This window comes from Manis javanica, chromosome 5 (assembly GCF_040802235.1).
Source record: "Manis javanica isolate MJ-LG chromosome 5, MJ_LKY, whole genome shotgun sequence".
Classification (NCBI taxonomy): domain Eukaryota; kingdom Metazoa; phylum Chordata; class Mammalia; order Pholidota; family Manidae; genus Manis; species Manis javanica.
This window is the reverse complement of record NC_133160.1, coordinates 10,915,901-10,936,295: the sequence shown is the minus strand read 5'-3', so window position 1 is coordinate 10,936,295 and position 20,395 is coordinate 10,915,901. Positions and strand designations below refer to the sequence as shown.

The window sequence follows — 20,395 nt, the reverse complement described above, 5'->3', positions numbered from 1 at the left end:
AAAAATCATTAATACAATCAAGTATAATCTTATACAAGTAAATGTATCCCAGACACTATAATTCTGTCTCCCCTTCCATTATGGTAATGTTTTCTTTCCAGTATGGTTTCACTTCACTCTCTGCCTAGCCAAAACTATTTGCATAGCATTTCTGGTGGTTTATTAACCTAAACACATTTTCATTCTTGTTTAACTTCTAAACAGAAAGAGGGCCTCTTCATGAGTGAATCCTTAAAAACCAGAAATCTTGAAGCAAGGTGCTTCAGAAGCATGGGTCTCCAAAGAGGTTTGTTTGAAATTTATTTTTTAAATAGGTTTTAAGCTAAAAAAATTAAAAAAGACTATTTTAAAAAGTATGTTCAACAAATGTTGCTGGAAAAACCAGATATCCACATGCAAAAAAATTAAGTTGGACCCTAATCTTAAACCATATGCAAAAATTAACTCAAAATGGATCAAGGACATAAGCATAAGGGTTAAAATTATAGAACTCTTAGGCGAAAACATAGGGGAAAAGTTTTGTAACACTGGCTTTGGCAATGATTTCTTGAATGACAGCAAAAGCAGAGGCAACAACAAAAAATTGATAAATTGAAATTCATCAAAATGAATAACTTTTGTGCATCGAAGGACACTACCAAGAAAGAAAACCCACAGAATGGGAGGAAATATTTCTAAGTCATACGTTTGATAAATATACAGGATATATAAAGAATTCCTACAACTCAACAACACACAACCCAATTCAAAAATGGGAGAAGTATTTAAATAGGTATTTCTCCAAAGAAGATAACAAAAATGGCCAACAAACACACGAAGTGATGCTGAACATCACTATCATGAGGGAAATCCAAGTCAAAACCACAATGAGATACCACTTCACATCCGTAAGAATGGCCACAAAAAAACCCACGTGTTGGCAAGGAAACGGAGAAACTGGAAGCCTTGTACATTGCTGGTGGGAATGTAAAATAGGGCCGCCTCAGTAGAAAATTTAGGTGGTTCCTCAAAAGTTAAACATAGAATTATATATATGATTCAGCAATTCCACTTCTATATATATACTCAGAAGAACTGAAAGTAAGGGTGCAAACAGATATCTGCACACCTATGTTCACAGAAGCATATTCACAATAGCCAAACATCCATCAACAGATGAATGGGTACACAAAATGTGGAACAGTCACACAATGGACTATTATTCAACAGCCTTAAAAAGGAAATGAAAATCTGAAACATGCTACAACATGGATGAATCTTGAAAACATAGTGAAATAAGCCAGACACAAAAGACAAATATCCATTTCTATGATGTATCTACAATAAGCAGATGCAGAGATACAGAAATAGAATAGAGGTTACCAGGGGAAAGGGGAAGTTAATTGTTTCACGTATACAGAGTTTCAATGTGGGATAAAGAAGTTCTGAAAATGAATAGTGGTGATAGCTGAAAAACAATGAGAATATATTTTTAATGCCACCGAACTGTATACTTAAAAAATAGTTAAAACAGTAATCTGTTATGTGTATTTTACCTTAATTTTTTAAAGCAACAAAAAATGTGTTTATATCAAATACTCATACACTAGAGACAATGCATTAACTTGTGCTAACAGGTTAGCTCATTTTTGTGCACAACAAAGGTTTTGACAGCTGTTTGAAGAGCATCCAGTTTTTTATTTTAAATAGATGACCTTTTAAAAATGGTTCCCTCTCTTGCTAAGTAATGTGAATGAGAATGTTCTCTTATGTGCAACCAGACAAAACTGGGGAATAAACTGGGTGCTGAGGCTGACAAAAGACCTCAATTGCCATGTACGTACCACCCCAGTTTTCAAATTTGTTGTTGGCTTTACCAGCCCAATTAGTTTTAACTTTTAATTATGACATTTCATATGTACAGAAAAGTACAAATTAACAAGTATTTGTGCTGGATTTAACAGATGTCATCATTAAGTATTAGTGACATAAAATTTTCTTTCCTTTTTTTAAGGAAAACAATGAAGCCTTTCTCACCCTCCTTCGCATAACAGAGTGAACCATTGTTTTAAAATGGGACTATGTCTTTCCCAGCCATGTTTTTCTTGATAGACAAAAATTTTGTTTTGAAAATTCACATAAATTATTCTCACAGATTGTTTAAATATTATAAAATTCAAACTTCCAAGTGTATAGTATGAAATGCTACCTTTCTATTTTATATACTGAGGTTCCACGTAAGTCTGATAAAAAACAATGGTCTACAGCTGAATTCTAAACTTTAAATCTGTGGTTCTCAACCACAACACCATTAGAATCACTTGGAAGATTTACAAGGACAGATGCCAGAGCCCCACTCCAGAGAAGTGAACTCAAAATTTTGCAGGCAGGGCCTGAATATTCATTTTATTTATGGTTGTTTTTTTTTTTTTTTAAAGATCCCAGGTGATTTTACTAGCAACCAGAGTTGAAATTCACTGCTCTAAGCCATTGCCTTCCAAAGGACTTTCAATAGGACAAAGCAGCCAGTAAAATAAAAATGCAAAACAGGAAACAAAGATATATACATTTATCTGGAAGTGAGATTATGTGCTCTTTTACATAAATAATTTGGTATCATCTGGATTGGACAAAATGTTGCAATGGGGGAAGCAGCAGAATGACTCAAAACAAATCCACAAATACCATTCCCAGCAAAATGGGGAAAGTGTAGTGGGCCCTTAGGCTTACCTTCATGAAGTGGAATTACTGTTAACATCAATTCCATAGTGTATGGTTCAGCAATAAAATCTAGGCAACATTAAGAAAAGAAAAAAACACTCTGAACCATGCTTAACCCTCAGTATGCCAGGAAAAAATAGTCATTACCATTTACCATCTGGCTCCAATAGACCCTTTTTATTAGTTTATATTTAAAGTCATTTTACAAATAATATACAGAATAAAAGGACAACAAAAATCATTTCACAGAGATTTTAATAAGAATTTAAAATAGCAAACCCAAGTTTTTACCCCATCTTTGTAGTTTGAAGGGTATCTGCACCCAAAACAGGCAAGGTCCATGAATGCAACTGACTGCTCATCAGCTGGCATGCCTGAGCCTAACACACAGCCTGCTTGGAACAGTACATTATTTCAAATGCATCTCCAAATGGTTCTAGCTTATCGTGACTTCTGATTCTTCTTGTACTGGTATTGTCAAAACACACTTCTTTTGAAACTGACCCATAATTTTGTTGAAGAGAGAACAGCCATCTTCTTTACTCCATAACTACAAATGCTTTCATTTCTAAGATTTACAAACCCCAAAAGAAGGATCAAGCTAATGGTACTTTTTCATCATCGCATCATCTATATCCTTCTAATCACCTTTGTACACACACCTCCGTTTGCATCTGTCCACTTATTTTGTGGACAGTAAATGGTGAGAAATTCTGGTGGCCAAGAATCATAGAAGATGTTGTCACACATACTTTAAAAAAAAAAAAACAGGATAGTCCAGGTTCTTGTTGCAAAATACTGTGCGACAAAGTCTTTCCTCCTGAATGACTGACCAAAAGAGAATACACAATTCCTTTCTGTATATAACAGAAACTGTTCACTTGCCAATTTTTGAGTTTGAGAAAATTTATCTGAGATTATCACCTGAAGACTCACAAACTGAGATTTCACTTAAACACTCAATTTCACCACCATCGTAGCATCTAGTGAGTTGCTATCTGTCTCTTCGCATTCATCTTCTGATTTGTCTAATAATCAAAATGTGTTCCTAGTCAGTTTTCTTCTCTTTGCCATTAGAGATGGAAAAAGAAAAAGCTGAATTCTCACCTGAGCTCAATGAAAGCTAAAAGTAGAGTTAAAGGATGGTGTGTCCAGTCTTTTGTATCTTCTTGAAAGATGATGCAATAGATTAGGCAATACAGTAAGAACATTAAAGGATAAGGCAGTAATGACAGTTATTTCATTACTGTATCATCCACCTAGGGATTTCATTCCTCTTCCATTTTCTTATTTTAGTCTTGCTTAGCATATTTAGGAATATATGATGAATACTGCTGAAATGATATGTAGAATGACAAACAGCAAAATGCTTAAGATTCTACAATGTAAAGATTTATAGAAGGGACCAAAGGACTCACATGATCACTGTTAAGACAGAATGAGTCTTAGTCTATTAAAAGTACAAATTTTCTCTTGGTTCAAGTCCTCTCAAGAAAAAGAAAAGTCATACACTATCAATCCTTACAGAGTTAAAAAGGTCAAAAATGAAAATTGGAACTAATGGATTCTGATAGTCTAATGAGGATCCAGGTCTCCAATTTCAGTTTTAGTTCCACCTAAATATGTCTCTGGCCCAAGTGAAGATAAGGATTCAAGACTAAGAAGAGCTCACTTATTTAATTTTACAAGAGTAGTAACATAATACTAAACTTCACACAATACGATTTTTTTTAAAAGTCTGTCTTCTACCACAACCACCAGGTGAAAACTAGTTTTCAAGTCTGTTATCTCCAAGATAGAAACCATGCACATCTAAGCATATGCATACATATGCACACAGCTGGTACTTTTGTTTACTTAAATACAAACAGGATTATACTATACACCTAACTTTAGTTCTGAATCTTAAATACCCCACTTCAGAGATTATGGGCCTCCTTTCATGCCCAGGTATGCTATGCAGATCTACATTCTGGTATTCCCTGGGATAAATGGAGCCATTTATTTAACCATTTCCCTACTAATGGATATTTAGGCTAGCTCCTGTTTGTCTCTATTCCAGATATTATAGCCATGACCATCTTGCTCCTAACAGCTTTGACACTGACTAAAAATCATCCTTATTACCACAAGCCTTAGATTTTTGGGTGTTTTCCTAACTCAGGACCTTTACATAAACTGCTCCCTTTGTTCTTTTGCTCATCTTTAGTCTCAGCTTAAGTGATTCTTCCTCTAAGAGGACTTCTCTGAATGCACCACCATTACTCTGATCTAAAGGAGACATTTAATGCTCTCATAATGCCTGCTAACTTTTCCACCTTAGCACTCACTGTACTTTTTGATGATATTAACATTACTGTCTGTCAGCTCCATTCAACTAAGCTCCACAGGGGAAGGGGTGTCGCTGCCATTTTCCTCCAGTGTCGAGCACAAATTACCGTCATTAAAGGGCCAGACTATGTCTTCTAGAGAGAAACTGCCGAGTTTATTGGCCATGTTCTAGAGAAGACAAACTGACCCACCACACAACCACACGTCCTACAAATTTTCAACAGCAAAATGGATAATTTGTTTAAAATGATTATTTGCAATGTTGGCAAGCCACAGGAAATCAGTCTGCTTTTAGAGGTCTAAAAATGGTACCCAAATAGTACCATCTTTCTGGTGGGGATATGTTTCTTGACTACATATACTACCATGCAACTCCACTTCTGGGACTGTGTTTCATAAAAATAGTCAGACATACACGAAGATTTAACTATAATAATGTTCTTCACTACCTATTTTATAAAAGGAAAAACTGTAAGCAACCTAAATATCCAAGCCTCTATTTAAAAAATAAACTGTATGTTCACACAAAAAACTTTGCATACATTAAGTGCTTCGATACATAATGAATTTGAGTCCTTCAGGGAATTACACATAAATGGCATAATAACATACTCATGATAAGCACTTCAGTGAAAAAGGTGATCACTGTACAATATCACCCCATTTTTGTGAAACAGGTGTATGTGTTTACTTGTTTGTGTACTGACATCCACTGAAATGTTTACAGTGATTATAAGTGGTAAATTTATAAAGCATGTTTTTCTTTTTAAAATTTTGGATTTAAAATATTTTATAGTTCAAAAAAAAAGTTATCTTTTTACCCCCTACTACCCACCTACAAGGGGGCCTGATAAATCCGGGGGCAGCTCATTTAGGCAAGCAGCCAAGCATTTTATTTATTACTTCAAAGAAAATGTCTTACCCTAATTAACAATTCTGGTTTCTGAGTTAAGGTCAGTGTTTGTGTCATTTCTGAAGGGCACTGTCTCTACTTCAAACCACACAGAAGTAGAAAAAGGGCAGACAGCAAACAAGGGGAACAAGTCGATTTAATGTGATTCCCAACAAAGCTCCTTGGACTGTCCAAGGCACTCAGAAGGAGCATGTCTCCTATGGCCTCAGCCCTCCGGCCTCAGCTAACCAACCCGTGGAGTCAGCTCGGCTGGGCTCGGAGACACCAAAGGCACTTTTCCTTTCAAGCAATACTGTGAATACTTACAAGCAGGATTCCAAGCAGGGAAACTGCCTGGGAAGCCCCAATAATACTGAAGATCTGTAGTTCACAAACCCTGACCATGCTTTAGAATTACTCCAAGAGCACATTTAAAAAGAAAAAAAGCAAAAGACAGACTTTTGGTAGAATTGTGTGGGTTGGACCAAAGAATTTTTTTTTATTCTCAAGTGATTCTGAAGCAGATAACGCACATACCAGTGTTTAGCAATCATGCAACAACTGCTGGCTAGAAGGAACTGAAAAATACCTGCTCCATCTGACTCCAGTTAGATCAGCACCAAAGTCAAGTAAAAAAATGAAGTTTCCATCAGCATTTTATTAAAAATAAAAATAATAATAATAATAGGAGAAATGTGGGATCAACATATAAATCAAGTACAAAAATCAAACGAATATTCATATTTGACCTGATTGTTTATAGGTCATATTTCATGATCAAAACCAAAAGTTTCTGTGATGAATGCCCTTGTACTGTTCACCATGTAAGAATTTATTCACTATGTAAGAATTCGTTCACCATGTAAGAACTTGTTCGTTATGCTTCAGAAGATTGGAGACTGACGAGAATTAGGCTTGAGATGGATTAATGATTGTACATTGAGCGTTGACCCCCCTATACTGAATTTTATTGTTGTTAAAACCATTTGATCAATAAATATGAGAGATGCCCTCTCAAAAAAAAAAAATGAAGTTTCCAAAATGACAGATTATACTACCTTCTGGTATTTTAACAGGTCTCATCACTGAGAAGCTCATCTTTTAACTGCCCTAAATCTCCTAAGTTCCAGTCATTCTCTTTTACTTGGTCCTCAGTGGACCCTGGAAATAGATCAGCATCGTTAAGACGTGTGATTACATTGGAAAATTGAAATGTACTGAAACAAAAAATAACACCCTCCTGTGCGGCCAGCCATGTAGCCACACAGCACCATCTGGAGAACCCCACTCTGGAGCTGGGCCCCCGGGGGCCTATCAGCATACATTTAGCCCAATGTTCTGTGCAAGACCTTCTTATTCTTTGTGAACTTGTTTCTTGAAGAGAAGTCAAATGCTTCCTAGGAGTACTTTCAGGAGGCATTTCCTGCTGAGTAAACAGAGCCATGAAATCCCAATGTTTTCTCCTCAGTGGGCTTCTTCTGGACTTCTGGTGATAAGACTTTGTCTTACCAGAGATAATCACTCACACTTTGGCCCATCAGGGCACAGTCACTGATTTCCCAAGACCCATACCCTTATTTAGTCACAAGGAGTTAAAATCCTTTTCCTATTGTGGTAGTTCTAAAACATGACCCCCAAATTCTTTGACTCTCCTCTCATCCAGAAGTTGGGGGTCCAAAATTGTGAATGTACTAAAAACCAATGAATTATACATTTAAAATGGTTAAAACTGTTAGTTTGGTATTTGAATTTTACCTCAATAATTAAAAAAAAAATAACATTCTATATATCCTCCTTTTGAATCTGGGCTCAGTGTCTGCTTGACCTGTAGAATACAGCAGAGGCGATGCTGTGATTTCTGAGCCCAGGACTTAAGAAACTGGAACCTGCTTCCATTTCCTGCCCCCAACAAGATAGTTATTCTTGGAACCCAGCACTATACCATGAGGATGTGTAGGCAGTCTTTGCATAGGCTAACTAAGAGAGGAACTGAGGTCCCCAAGGAAATAGTCCCTGCTTAGTTCCAGGCAACAGCCATTCCCAACTCACCAGAAGAAGGAGCCATCCTGAAAGTGGATCCTTTAGCCCCTGAAGAGCCACCTCAGCCAGGGCTATGTGGAGCAAAGACAGCTCCTTTGCCAAGCCATGCTTAAATTGCAGATCTGTGAGTAAAATAAATGCTGGCAGGTGTTTAGGCCACTAAGTTTTGTGATGATTTGTTATGCAGCAATAAATAACTGGCACTTTATAAAGAACAAGTGCCTGGTCAAAAATGGCTTCAGAAATTCTCTAACCTGGTATCATAAATCACAGTAGATTCTGACAAGCGCAACCTTTAGCACCGAAGAATTTATCCACACATGTTCTTCACAATTCAACGGAGTCACAATCTTTCTAACAAGTTCACTCAAAACTATGAGTGAAACACAGAGTGAAAAAGAAGGCATCTGATTTTCTTACTAAGAAATTCTTTTAAAGAGAAAAAAGGCAACGAAACTACAGGGTACACAAAATCTTGTAAGCTATCAAATAAAAATTAGACAGCCCCAACGCACTTCTTAGAAAAAGCAACTTGAGACGAAGTCTTTCACACTCCATCTCCTGCTCTGCCTGAGGTGTCAAGGGGCTGGAGCTCTGTTCCCTCCTTACCTCCAGCCTGTCAGGTGGGGTCTCATTCTGCAGGATCCTCAAAGCTTTCGCAGCAGCATCATGTTTCGCAGCCTGTCTCGTCTTTCCTTTCCCATTAAATTGCTGTCCTCCCACAGAAAGTTCAACTTGATAAAGTAAAGGTGGTACTGGAAATGGGTAAAAGTACCTAAAAGTAAAAGGGGGTTAGGAAGATTACAATCTCAGATTGACAGGTCACCTACATATTCTCTGGCAAATTCCGGGTATTTCTTTCATCGTGGATCTTAGTCACATTAGTATTTGGTTGCCAATACTGATTCCTCATCAGTATACCCATAGATTTTGTAAGTTTACACTAGATTAGAACTGGCACACAGTATGAGCAAGCATACTTATGTTCAGCAAAATACACTGGCTTACAAATAACGTGAGTTCAATTTATAATGCTAACCCATATTTACACAAAATCTAAAATGTATTAGGCTTTGGCTGAGACAGAAAACTTGTTCTACTTTCTCATGTGTGAGATTCACACTTGCATGTATCCAGAAAAGGCTGGATAGTTTTAAACAGAAGTATTTTAGAGAGGACCATCCTTCCTGGAAATCTTAACAGCCTACACAGCCTGGCCGAGCCTGATTTCCTACATCACAACTTTTATTTTTAAAATGGCTTTGCCCAAAAAGTAAAAAGCTAACCTTTTCAAATGATATTGCTTCTCTCTCACTTGCCAACTTTACATTTCCCTGTATGGCCCCGGAAAATGACTGTGGTTAGCCAGAGACAGGTAAGATTCCTAAGGGAGGGACAACCTAAGACAGTCACAGTCGCAGGGGGGCCATCAGGTGAGAAATTGGGGATCAACAGAGGTGAGGCTTAGAACTTCACCCCCCGTTTTGAGAGAAATCTTCTGCAGCCGTGGATGTTGTGTTGCCCTTGTCTAGCTTAGATTAATACTTAGCCTATACGCACATACCTGATCATCTACATTTGCCCTCTTATAGCACTAAACTATGTTTTCTACCTTTATCTTGTATCTACCTATCACTTCAGCATTTTATTTAAAATAATAATAATAATAACAATAAGGGAGAAATGTGGGATTCACATATAAATCAAGTATAAAAATCAAACGAATAAGCATAATTGACCTGATGGTTTATAGTTCATGATGTGTGATCAAAACCGAATGCCCTTGCACTGTTCACTATGTAAGAACTTATTCACTATGTAAGAACTTGTTCACCATGTAAAAACTTGTTCGTTATGCTTCAGAAGATTGGAAACTGTTGAGAATTAGGCTTGGGGTTGATTAATGATTGTGCATTGAGTCCCCTATACAGAATTTTATTGTTGTTAACAACCATATGATCAATAAATATGAGAGATGCCCTCTCAAAAAAAAAATAAAATAAAATAAATGGCTTTGCCCTAAGCTGGGCAGAGAAGTGAAGACTTCCACATCAATCTATCTACTAATGTCTTATGACTGCCAATGGGTTTTTAACACATGGCATCTTCAGGTTTCAATTAATATTTTACTGCAACTTTACTTCAACATTATTTACAAAGCACGTAAGTTCAAAAGTCAAAAAGTACCAAATAAACAGTAACAGGGGATCTATGAATACTGAGAACCATGGCATTGCAGGAATCCTGTTAAAGTATGATTCGCTTACACAAAGCAGTTACAAGGGTGGTCTTTAACCAGATTGTTTGGGGTTACAGCCATACTACTAGTGAGGAGTATGTTCAGTCCCTTTCCAGTGACAGGAATTAAAAGAACATCAAGACACAGTTCCAAAAGCACAGGCACAATTAGGACTGATTTCAACTTTTGGCAGGCCTAGAGATGACCAAATCATCACACTCTCCACAATCTACAGATTTTATTATTTTATGTAAAAGATCAGATATAGTTTAACCTGTATTTAAAACAAACACGTATGTACCTTGGGGAATAAGCACCTCCTCTCATGTTGTAATTATAGGTGGACTGCATCCGAGAGTAAGGGTCGACAGGCTTATACATTGGTTTTTTTCCAAGTTTCACGCACAGTGCATTTAGCTCTACAGTAGGGGTCACACTTCCTGCAACACAGAATCAACAAAAGAACTGGTTTTGTTCTGATATAAGAATGACAGTCACTAAAATAAAAAATAGCATACTATTTACTAATTGGCTTCATGATGCAGCTCATGGAAAAATCTAAGTATTTCACTGCTAGGCATCAGGTCAGGATACCCAAAAATCTGCTGTGATTTCTAGATATTAATATACAGTCAGTCAACAGCATGAAATACACTCTAAGGGCTATTAGAGGGAGCAACAATCTAACACAAGATGTTATTAGTGAAAGCCACACATTCCAGTTGTCAGAAATAAGTTCCCATACATACCAAATTCTGTGGTTAAAAAATCCCATGTGACTGTCCAAATCATTTTGTTGAGAATACTTAGTATAACTTTGGTTGTGATAACTGACTGGGTTATCAATTTACTATTAGAAGTATGTCTATACAAGCTATTTCAAAGAACAATGTACTTATAAGTTTGAGGACACAATTCTTGCCCCAGAGGAGTACAAAGAATACAAACACACTCGAAGAACTACAATGCAACAGAATGTACGCTATAAGAAGGGTATAGATTCACTGAGGAGGCGGCAAGTAAATTCTATCTGCAGAAGTCAGATGAGACCCACAAAATATTCAGGTATTTCCACTGTTGATATTTATATCAGAATTTGACCTGTGGTGATACTTATTAGAAAAATAACTGTTTCCATGTACAACAGGAGCAAATATATTTTGGGTTATCTCAGATTTACCAGCTTTAGAAAATACACACTATTTTTTTTCCAGTTTTTTCCCCCTCAATTAATCCAATCCATTAGCCTTTAAAAATCACTTAAAAAGAAAACCAGCCTAGAAAGATCAGTGTCAGTGAACAATGACATTTAAAAGTAACACTTCCATATAAAATACAAACACTAACAATGGCAAATGCACACAAATATCCACCTTAAAATGCCTCTTTAGGATGTGTGTAGAGAAAATAAAAAATGAGTTGATTCAGTACTATAACTGGTTTGACTAAATTTAGTGCATGAATCAAATTTGTAGGAGTATCTTTGAGTTTTCAAAATCAGAGGGTCACGTGAGTAACTAACTTCTGTCTTCCTAACATCAGAAGTGTATTTTTACATAATTCATATAGCTGCCTTTTAAACATAACCTGAATCATTTTAAGAGCAGCTCTGACCCATAAAATGTATCTGCAGTAGAGAATGAATTTGAAAAACACCATGAAGAAATCAAAAGCAACGAGAAAGGTGTGAGCAAGGCCCTCTGGATCCCTTCCTGCCCACAAAGGGGCGGGCAGGCGACCTCAAGTAGGGGAGAAGGAACCCTGCTGTGACAGCCTCTGCTACCCGGGGACACCAGGCCAGGGCCTCGCAACCTTTCACCGGATGATGTTCTTTATTACTATTCTCCCTGCCTGGATCCCTTGTTTGAAGAGATATTATTATCTCCTGATTTGTATTTAGTAACAAATATTTATTTTCTCATCTTTTTTTAATGATCAGAAGACATATAATGACAATGAGGCTTTCTGATCAACATGTTATAATCGATATTACCACACTAAGTTGAAAAGATTTCAGCTAAAAACCTACATTCTTGGCAATCTGTACAACCTTTCAAGGGAAGAAAAATGTATTCTCATTAAGCTTTTCTGAAATCTTAGAAACTGGTGAAATTTCTAAGATCATCAGGAGTCGAGGGACCATAGATTGGGAACCACTGCTGTAGATAGAGTAAGGTTAAAGATTTTGAAAGGTAATTATTTGCCACTGGTAGTATAGATTCTGCACTTTCAAAATCATTAAGTTAGTTAAGAAAGAATTCATACACATACTAAGTAATACCTCTAGACACACTTCTGAAAGGAACCTGGCTTGGCCCATGCCTAATACCTGGATTCCTTCCTTCACTACGAAAGGGTGGACTATGGGTTTAGGAAATTTTGTTCCTTCCAAAGCTTTCGCAGCAGCTGTGTGTTGGGCTGTTTAAATACTAGTTCCCTCAGCTTCCCAGTGCCGATCTCCAAGTGTTAGCTGTGCTGTAAATACCTACAAGTGAAAATCGTGAGCTCTCAAATCATGATACCTGATGTTGACTGTAGTATATCACTTGGACCTTGAACACTTTTTATGGTTATGGTTTAAAAGGACTGGTCATTTTATCTTGGTAATTTAGCCCTCCACCCCCATTTTTCTGTTTTATTTATAAACACAAAAAGATTGATATATATAACTAACTAGCATTGCACAGTACTCCATGAAAAAACTATGCTTTAAAAGATGGGGCTAAGTACAGAGATTAAAAAATGTTGTCCTATATACTAAAATATTAGACACTGAGTATTTGGAGGTCATCCAAATAGAAACTGTCTTCCAATTACTTCTTATGGAAACAATTTAGCAAGCTTGATATAGACATATAATAGTATCTCATAAAAAGTAAGACAATGTTTTGATGTGGTAAGTGTTTGTGGACTCCTGTCTGAAAACAAAATCCCATTAAGACAAAAACTTGAATAAACTTAGGAATGTCAGCCAGGTTCTAAAATGCTGCCTTCTACTACTCTAAGACTGTACTACTCAGACACTTCCTCCACTTTTCAGAAGAAAATCAAATCCACAGCAAGCAAAGATCTAAAAACATTTCTGAACTCAATTCTGAGGCATCCAAAACAGCTAATTTTGTCCTTAACAAATGCTAACAAAGGCAAAGCCTTTTTTTCCCTTTTTAAGTGTAAAAGGTAATCCAAGTACATATTCCATTCTTAAAATTAGGTTGTGTTAATCCTATTAGAATAGTTAATTCTTTGTCAAAATATTATGACCCATCATAGCACAATCATTCTTTAACTTTGGCCTGCATCTGAAGACTAATTTAGGGAAAAATTAGTAACAACAACCTAGGAAGCTTGGTAAAATACACATGCCCAGAGATGTGTATTTTGAATAAGCTCCCGCAGTTATTCTGATCCACTCCCAACTTTGAGAATCCTACTCTGGAATTTAGCAAAACCAACTTGAGCTTTTATTTTTCTTATTTTCTTTGTCATTGGAAATCACTTCATTTCATTTATGAATAATTTAGATGAGAAACATTGATTTGAATATGCCTAGGTCATTTAAATTTGGTGCATGAAGGGATGGGAGTGACTTGTCTTCTTAGCTGATTTTTCTTGTAGGTCTTAACTTCAGAATCCTTCAGTATATACCTTCCACTAAAGGGAAAAAATTAAAGAATCCTTCATCCCCTTTGAAACATTAGGAGTCCCCTGCATTTACACTGCAGTTCACAAGGTTGACTCATTTAAGCACCAAATAGCATGAACTCAAAACCCTGGTTGGCCTGAAGTCAACGCTGTGCAATCTTTGGCTCATTTTCACGACCCTTTCATGGAAAGACAAGGAAGGAGAAAATGCTTAAAAAAAAACACAAAAAAAAGTTTATTTCATTAACAGCCCTCCCTTTCTCCAGGACCTTCCCCGATCAGCTGCCTTCTGTGTGAAAGGTTGGTATTGAGGTTAGGATCTTGGTTTTGACAGAATTAAAAAGTACACCAGACTTCTGACTCTTAAATAGTCTAACATTCCTATTCACTTAGGAGGGAATAACTTTTCCTCTTGAACTTGTGGGTAAATAAAAGTGCAGTTATAGACTGAACACACAGCCAAATTACCTATATATACTAAAGTTCAAGTAAGAAAGTATGCATTTCAAAAAATACCAGAAACAGTTAGTAAAGGGAATCCTGAAGTTAAGGTCTGCTAAAAAAATGCTGTAGAAGAAACAACAATTATAGAAAATGACTGCCTTCCAAAAGTAAAGAAACATTTCAAATATAAGTAACTATGCTGTAGAACAACTAAACTAGCTTCATGTAATAGGAAATTTCTTTTTCTTAAATGTATAATTAATAACAACAGCTACCATTTCCCAAGTGTTTGCTAAGCACCAGGCATTATGCTCCCCACTTTATATGCTCCCATATAATTCTCACAATAGACCTCTTTGGTAAGTATTATTATCCCCATTTTACAGATGAGGAAACTGAGGTTTAGAAGGTATTAACTTGCCCAAGGTCACACAGGTAGGAAGAAACTGGGATTCAAACCCAGATCTGACTGACTCTAAAGGTGACTCACCTAACCACACCATGCTACAATGCCTAGTTATGATTGTGGTTGATGTTACTTTTAGTCAAATGAAAAGAGAAACTTGGTATCATTCAAGGCTTGAGATTTGCATGTCAAGAAAAATGAGGCATAAAGAGTCAGCTCATCCAATATTAAAGAAGATACCAATAAATGGAAACACATCCCGTGCTCATGAATAGGAAGAATTAATATTGTCAAAATGGCCATCCTGACTAAAGCAATCTACAGATTCAAGGCGATTCCTATCAAAATACCGACAGCATTCTTCAACGAACTAGAGAGAATCATTCTAAAATTCATATGGAACCACAAAAGATCCCAAATAGCCAAAGCAATCCTGAGAGGGAAGAATAAAGCTGAGGGGATTATGTTTCCCAATTTCAAGCTCTACTACGAAGCCACAGTAATCAAGACAATGTGGTACTGGCACAAGAACAGACCCATAGACCAATGGAACAGACTAAAGAGCCCTGTTATATACCCAACCATATATGGTGAATTAATACATGATAAAGGAACCATGGATATACAAAGGGGAAATGACAGCCTCTTCAACAGCTGGTGTTGGCAAAACTGGACAGCTACATGCAAGAGAATGAAACTGGATTATTGTTTAACCATACACAAAAGTAAACTTGAAATGGATCAAAGACCTGAATTAAGTCATGAAACCATAAAACTCTTAGAGGACAACATAGGCAAAATCTCCTGAATATAAGCATGAGCAACTTCTTCCTGAACGCATCTCCTGGAGCAAGGGAAACAAAAGCAAAAATGAACTCATGGGACTACATCAAGCTAAAAAGTTTCTGTACAGCAAAGGACACCATCAACAGAACAAAAAGGCATCCTACAGTACGGGAGAATATATTTGTAAATGACATATCCGACAAGGGGTTAACATCCAAAATATATAAAGAACTTACGCACCTCAACACCCAAAAAGCAAATAACCCAATTAACAAATGGGCAGAGGATATGAAGAGACAGTTCTCCAAAGAAGAAATTCAGATGGCCAACAGATACATGAAAAGATGCTCCACATCACTAATCATCAGGGAAATGCAAATTAATACCACAATGAGATACCACCTTACACCAGTAAGGATGGCCAGCATCGAAAAGACTAAGAACAACAAATGCCGGCGAGGATGCAGAGAAACGGGAACCCTTCTACACTGCTGGTGGGAATGTAAGCTAGTTCAACGATTGTGGAAAGCGACATGGAAGTTCCTCAAGAAACTAAATTTAGAAATACCATTTGACCCGGGAACTCCACTCCTAGGAATTTACCCAAAGAATACATCTTCTCAGATTTAAGAAGACATATGACCCCCTATGTTTATCGCAGCACTATTTACAATAGCCAAGATATGGAAGCAACCTAAGTGTCCATCAGTAGATGAATGGATAAAGAAGATGTGGTACATATACACAATGAAATACTATTCAGACATAAGAAACAAATCCTACCATTTGCAACATGGATGGAGCTGGAGGACATTATGCTCAGTGAAATAAGCCAGGTGGAGAAAGACAAGTGCCAAAATATTTCCCTCATTTGTGGGTATAACAACGAAGCAAAACTGAAGGAACAAAATAGCAGCAGACTCACAGACTCCAAGAAGGAACTAGTGGTTGCCAAAGGGGAGGGGTGTGGGAGGGCAGGTGGGGAGGGAGGGAGAAGAGGATTGAGGGGTATTATGTTTAGTACACATGGTGTGGGGGATTACAGGGAAAAGAGTGTAGCACAGAGTAGGCACATAGTGAATCTGTGGCATCTTACTACACTGATGGACAGTGCCTGCATTGGGGTACGGGTGGGGACTTGATAATATGTGTAAATGTAGTAACCACATTGTTTTTTCATGTGAAACCTTCATAAGAGTGTATATCAATAATACCTTAATAAAAATTTTTAAAAAAAGAGTCAACTTATCCTGACTATATTGTTTTTACTGCAAGGCCATCAGAAATAGGAGGCCCAATTCCTCCTGTCTCCTACTAACCTCCTGTACTACAAGATAAAGCCAGACATGCAAAACCATTTAAATTCCAAGATTTATATTAGCAAAGATATCAAACAAGCTTAAAAGACTGAATTCCTGAGTAACTAATAGGAAAATTCATGTCACAGTCAGTCTTTCATTTACCGGATAAGGGAGATGGCAGGAGAAATGAAATCAGTGACAGCCCAGAGGGCTCACTCTGAGACTAATGTCTACTTCTCATCTTCAAACCTTTTACCTGAATTGCTAACAAATGGTAAAACTGACTTCCCATTCACATCCCCTCCCTACCCAGTTTACTGTACACATGCAAATGGGAAGAGAGCCAGAGAGGCTGCAGCCAGTAAAATGTTTAGGAAATCACCTACAGATGCTTGGGAATTGTCTCTATTCAAAACTCCAACCACATAGTAATTGGAGTTTTAAAAACCAAATATTCCAAAAAGAAGCCCATCTTTTTTTTCTTTATTAAGGTATTATTGATATACACTCTTAAGAAGGTTTCACAAGAAAAACAATGTGGTTATTACATTCACCCTTATTATCATGTCACCCAATACCCCTTGCAGTCACTGTTCATCAGTGTAGTAAGATGCCACAGAGTCCCTATTTGTCTTCTCTGAGCTACACTGTCTTCCCCATGACCCCACACACAACATGTGCACCAATCACGATACTTCACAATCCCCTTTGGTAATCACTATTTCCTTCCTGGAGTCTGTGAGTAGGCTATTTTCTTCCTTCAATTTTGCTTTGTTGTTATACTCCACAAATGAGGGAAATCGTTTGGTATTCGTTTTGCTCTGCCTGACTTATTTCACTGAGCATAATACCCTCCAGCTCCATCCATTTTGTTGCAAATGGTAGGATTTGTTTCTTTTTTATGGCTGAATAGTATTCCATTGTGTATGTGTACCACATCTTCTTTATCCACTCATCTACTGATGGACACTCAGGTCGCTTCCATATCTTGGCTACTGTAAACAGTGCTGCAATGAACATGGGGGTGCATATGTCTTTTTGAATCTGAGAAGTTGCTTTCTTTGGGTAAATTCCTAGGAGTGGAATTCCCAGGTAAAATGGTATTTCAATTTTTAGTTTTTTGAGGAACCTCCATATTGCTTTCCACAATGCTTGAGCTAGCTTACATCCCTACCAGCAGTGTAGAAGGGTTCCCCTTTCTCAAGAAGTCTATCTCTTTTTGACCCACTCTAAAAGGATGAAAAATGAAGTGACTCACCAAAAATCTATACTTTTTGCATCTTCTTAAGACTTACTCACAGCAGTTTGGAAGTAAGTATTTTGAATCAGAGCACCACTTGCAACAGTATAAAAAAGAACACACTCCTGAGGGGTTAAAAATGCACAAGCAGTATGGACATTATTTACCTTACAGTGAGCTGGGCCTTGCTCACTTAAAAGCTTATAATCAGGCTGAATCTTGCTGAAACGGGCAAACTCATTCACAAGACATACTGGGGTTTTCTCTTTGGCATGTGCCATGTTAGAAGGAACTGAAAATAATGTAAGAGCACTGAACTCAACTAGCAGTACATAAATAAGATCACTACTCTCCCCTGGACATGACAGAAGAGGGACAACAAACTGAAGGTCTAAGAATTTAGAGTCATAGTGATGCAAAACTGCAAACCACACTGTGGGCACAGGCCTGAAGACACGACGGGGATCTTTTCTGAGGTAGCTGAAGCCAGGTAACCTAGGAAGAGGTATGTCTTCTAAAGAGACAGAAAAGAAGTCAGGGTAGTAGGTAAGCCATGGCAGGCGAGCAAGACTGGAAATCAGATGAAGCATTGCTATTATAACCAACCAAGAGAAAACCAAGGAGTTCTTTTGAGCAGACACACTGGTTACTGCAACAGCTGTCAGCTGTGCCCTGTTGGTTATTTTACAAAACTCAACATGCCAACACCATTTCTCAAACAATGACCGTCGTTTTCCACACAACTAACTTCCCATTCCTGTGGCGTCTCCTAGTCTTACCTCCAAAGGCTACCATCCCCAGACCTTATCATTTCTGTCAATTATATGAGTAAAATAAAATAGCCTTGGTGGGCAGAGTTTTAAAAGTCAATAGGATGTGGATATAAGAAGACATTAGAAGAAGAAGCAATAAATCACAGGGGACTGAAATAGTCTTGTGATGTTTCCTCTTTAGACGGTCTCAAAAGGCAAATCTGGGGAAAACTGAATCTCTAAAGTACTAGAAAAGTCAAGAATATGATCTGGTGAGCCAGTTCGAGGAAGTCTAGAGGTGGCGTGATAGAGGCCACGCAGCTGAATGGACCAAGCTAACACTCTTAACAGCTGAATGGACCAAGCTAACACTCTTAAGAACAGACTAACCAAGTAAAAGAAATGAGAGGATCGAAAGAAATGCAAGGGAAATTGTCAGGCATGAGGGGTTGAAAAGAATTCAGCATAAGGTGACTCTGGTATGGAGATACCTATTTAGCTGCTTTTGCCACTTTTGGGGGGGGGGTCTTGAGGAGCAGAGTATTGTTTTTAGTGTTGCGAGTCTTTTCTAATCAATGAGCATATATTGTTCATTTTTATTTTTGAGTAATCAGATTTGAATGTTTCTAAACCTATTTCCTTTTTAAAATCTCTGCTTTCTTGTTAGGTTTCTAATTGGTCCTTACTATGATTTCTAAACTGCCTCTGGAATCTCCTCAACTTAAACTTACTTGCTCAAAATAAAAATTAACAAATGCCAATGCATTCTTCTGCTTTCCAGTAAATCTGGCTGCCCCCTTGCTTGGGATAAAATTCTTATGGACATACAAAAAAGGGAGCTTACACATACAAGAGTTCTTTGTCAGTTCTGGGAAGTAATTTTAAAAGCAGAATTTTCTCATAGAACAATAAATATCCAAAGTGGTATTTATTGTTCAGTTCTTTCTGCCAGCCACCACTTTATAACAGACTAGGCTTTACAGTTTAGTTCTCAATTTTCTTTCTTACACTTTGAAACAAATCAAGTCAGGCCTCCATCAATCCATTATACAACCAAGTGTTTCATATCTGGGATAAAGAAGCATGGGCAGTAATACTTTCTTCTGCTTCCTGTACCTAAGTGTGAGAGCTCCCTACATCTGCAATCTACTTATCAGGTCAGAAAAAAGGCTGAGAAAACATTTGAAACAGAAGAGACTTGATTCATATGCTTACCTGCAGCTGCACTGGTGGATGTAACAGATGCAGAGGGTAAAGCAGAGTTTTGAATAGGTCTACCTGCATTTTCAGAGGGCAGAGAGCTAGTAGGAGGAGGAATACTCATCAAAGGCTGTGAGAGAAGAGACTGGTTCTTGTTCAGTACTTGGCTCCCTGAGAGAGCTGCAGATGGGTCCTGAACTTGCACTTGAACTTGAGACATGGTCACTTTCAACAAAAGTGAACAACTGCAGGTAAACAGCTTTCAGTGCTATGAAGTCTAAAGTTCTACCTAAAAGTTGTAAGGGAAAGAAAATGAAAAAGGTAAATTATAGAGGAGATATATTAATTGCCGATATTCAGACAAAACTGGTGTCACCTACTCAAGAATAAAACTAGCCCCATTTAGCATGTGGCTATGTTGA

General features: G+C 37.4%; 1 protein-coding gene across 7 annotated transcripts in view; it reads right to left on the bottom strand.

Moving 5' to 3' along the window:
• Positions 1–20,395, bottom strand: part of STAU1 (staufen double-stranded RNA binding protein 1) — a 53,455-nt gene that overhangs the window by 17,889 nt on the left and 15,171 nt on the right. For 3 of the 7 annotated variants that reach the window (XM_037006257.2, XM_037006258.2, XM_073236470.1), the window contains 3 exons: positions 19,989–20,262; positions 10,504–10,642; positions 8,573–8,738 (listed from right to left, as the gene is read on the bottom strand). In XM_037006257.2, the coding sequence (XP_036862152.2) occupies positions 8,573–8,738; positions 10,504–10,642; positions 19,989–20,193 (510 nt within the window). In that variant the 5' untranslated portion in view covers positions 20,194–20,262. Of the gene's footprint in view, positions 1–2,709; positions 2,735–8,572; positions 8,739–10,503; positions 10,643–19,988; positions 20,263–20,395 lie in introns of those variants that run through there. The other 4 variants (XM_037006260.2, XM_037006259.2, XM_037006262.2 and 1 more) reach the window with 3 other exon arrangements.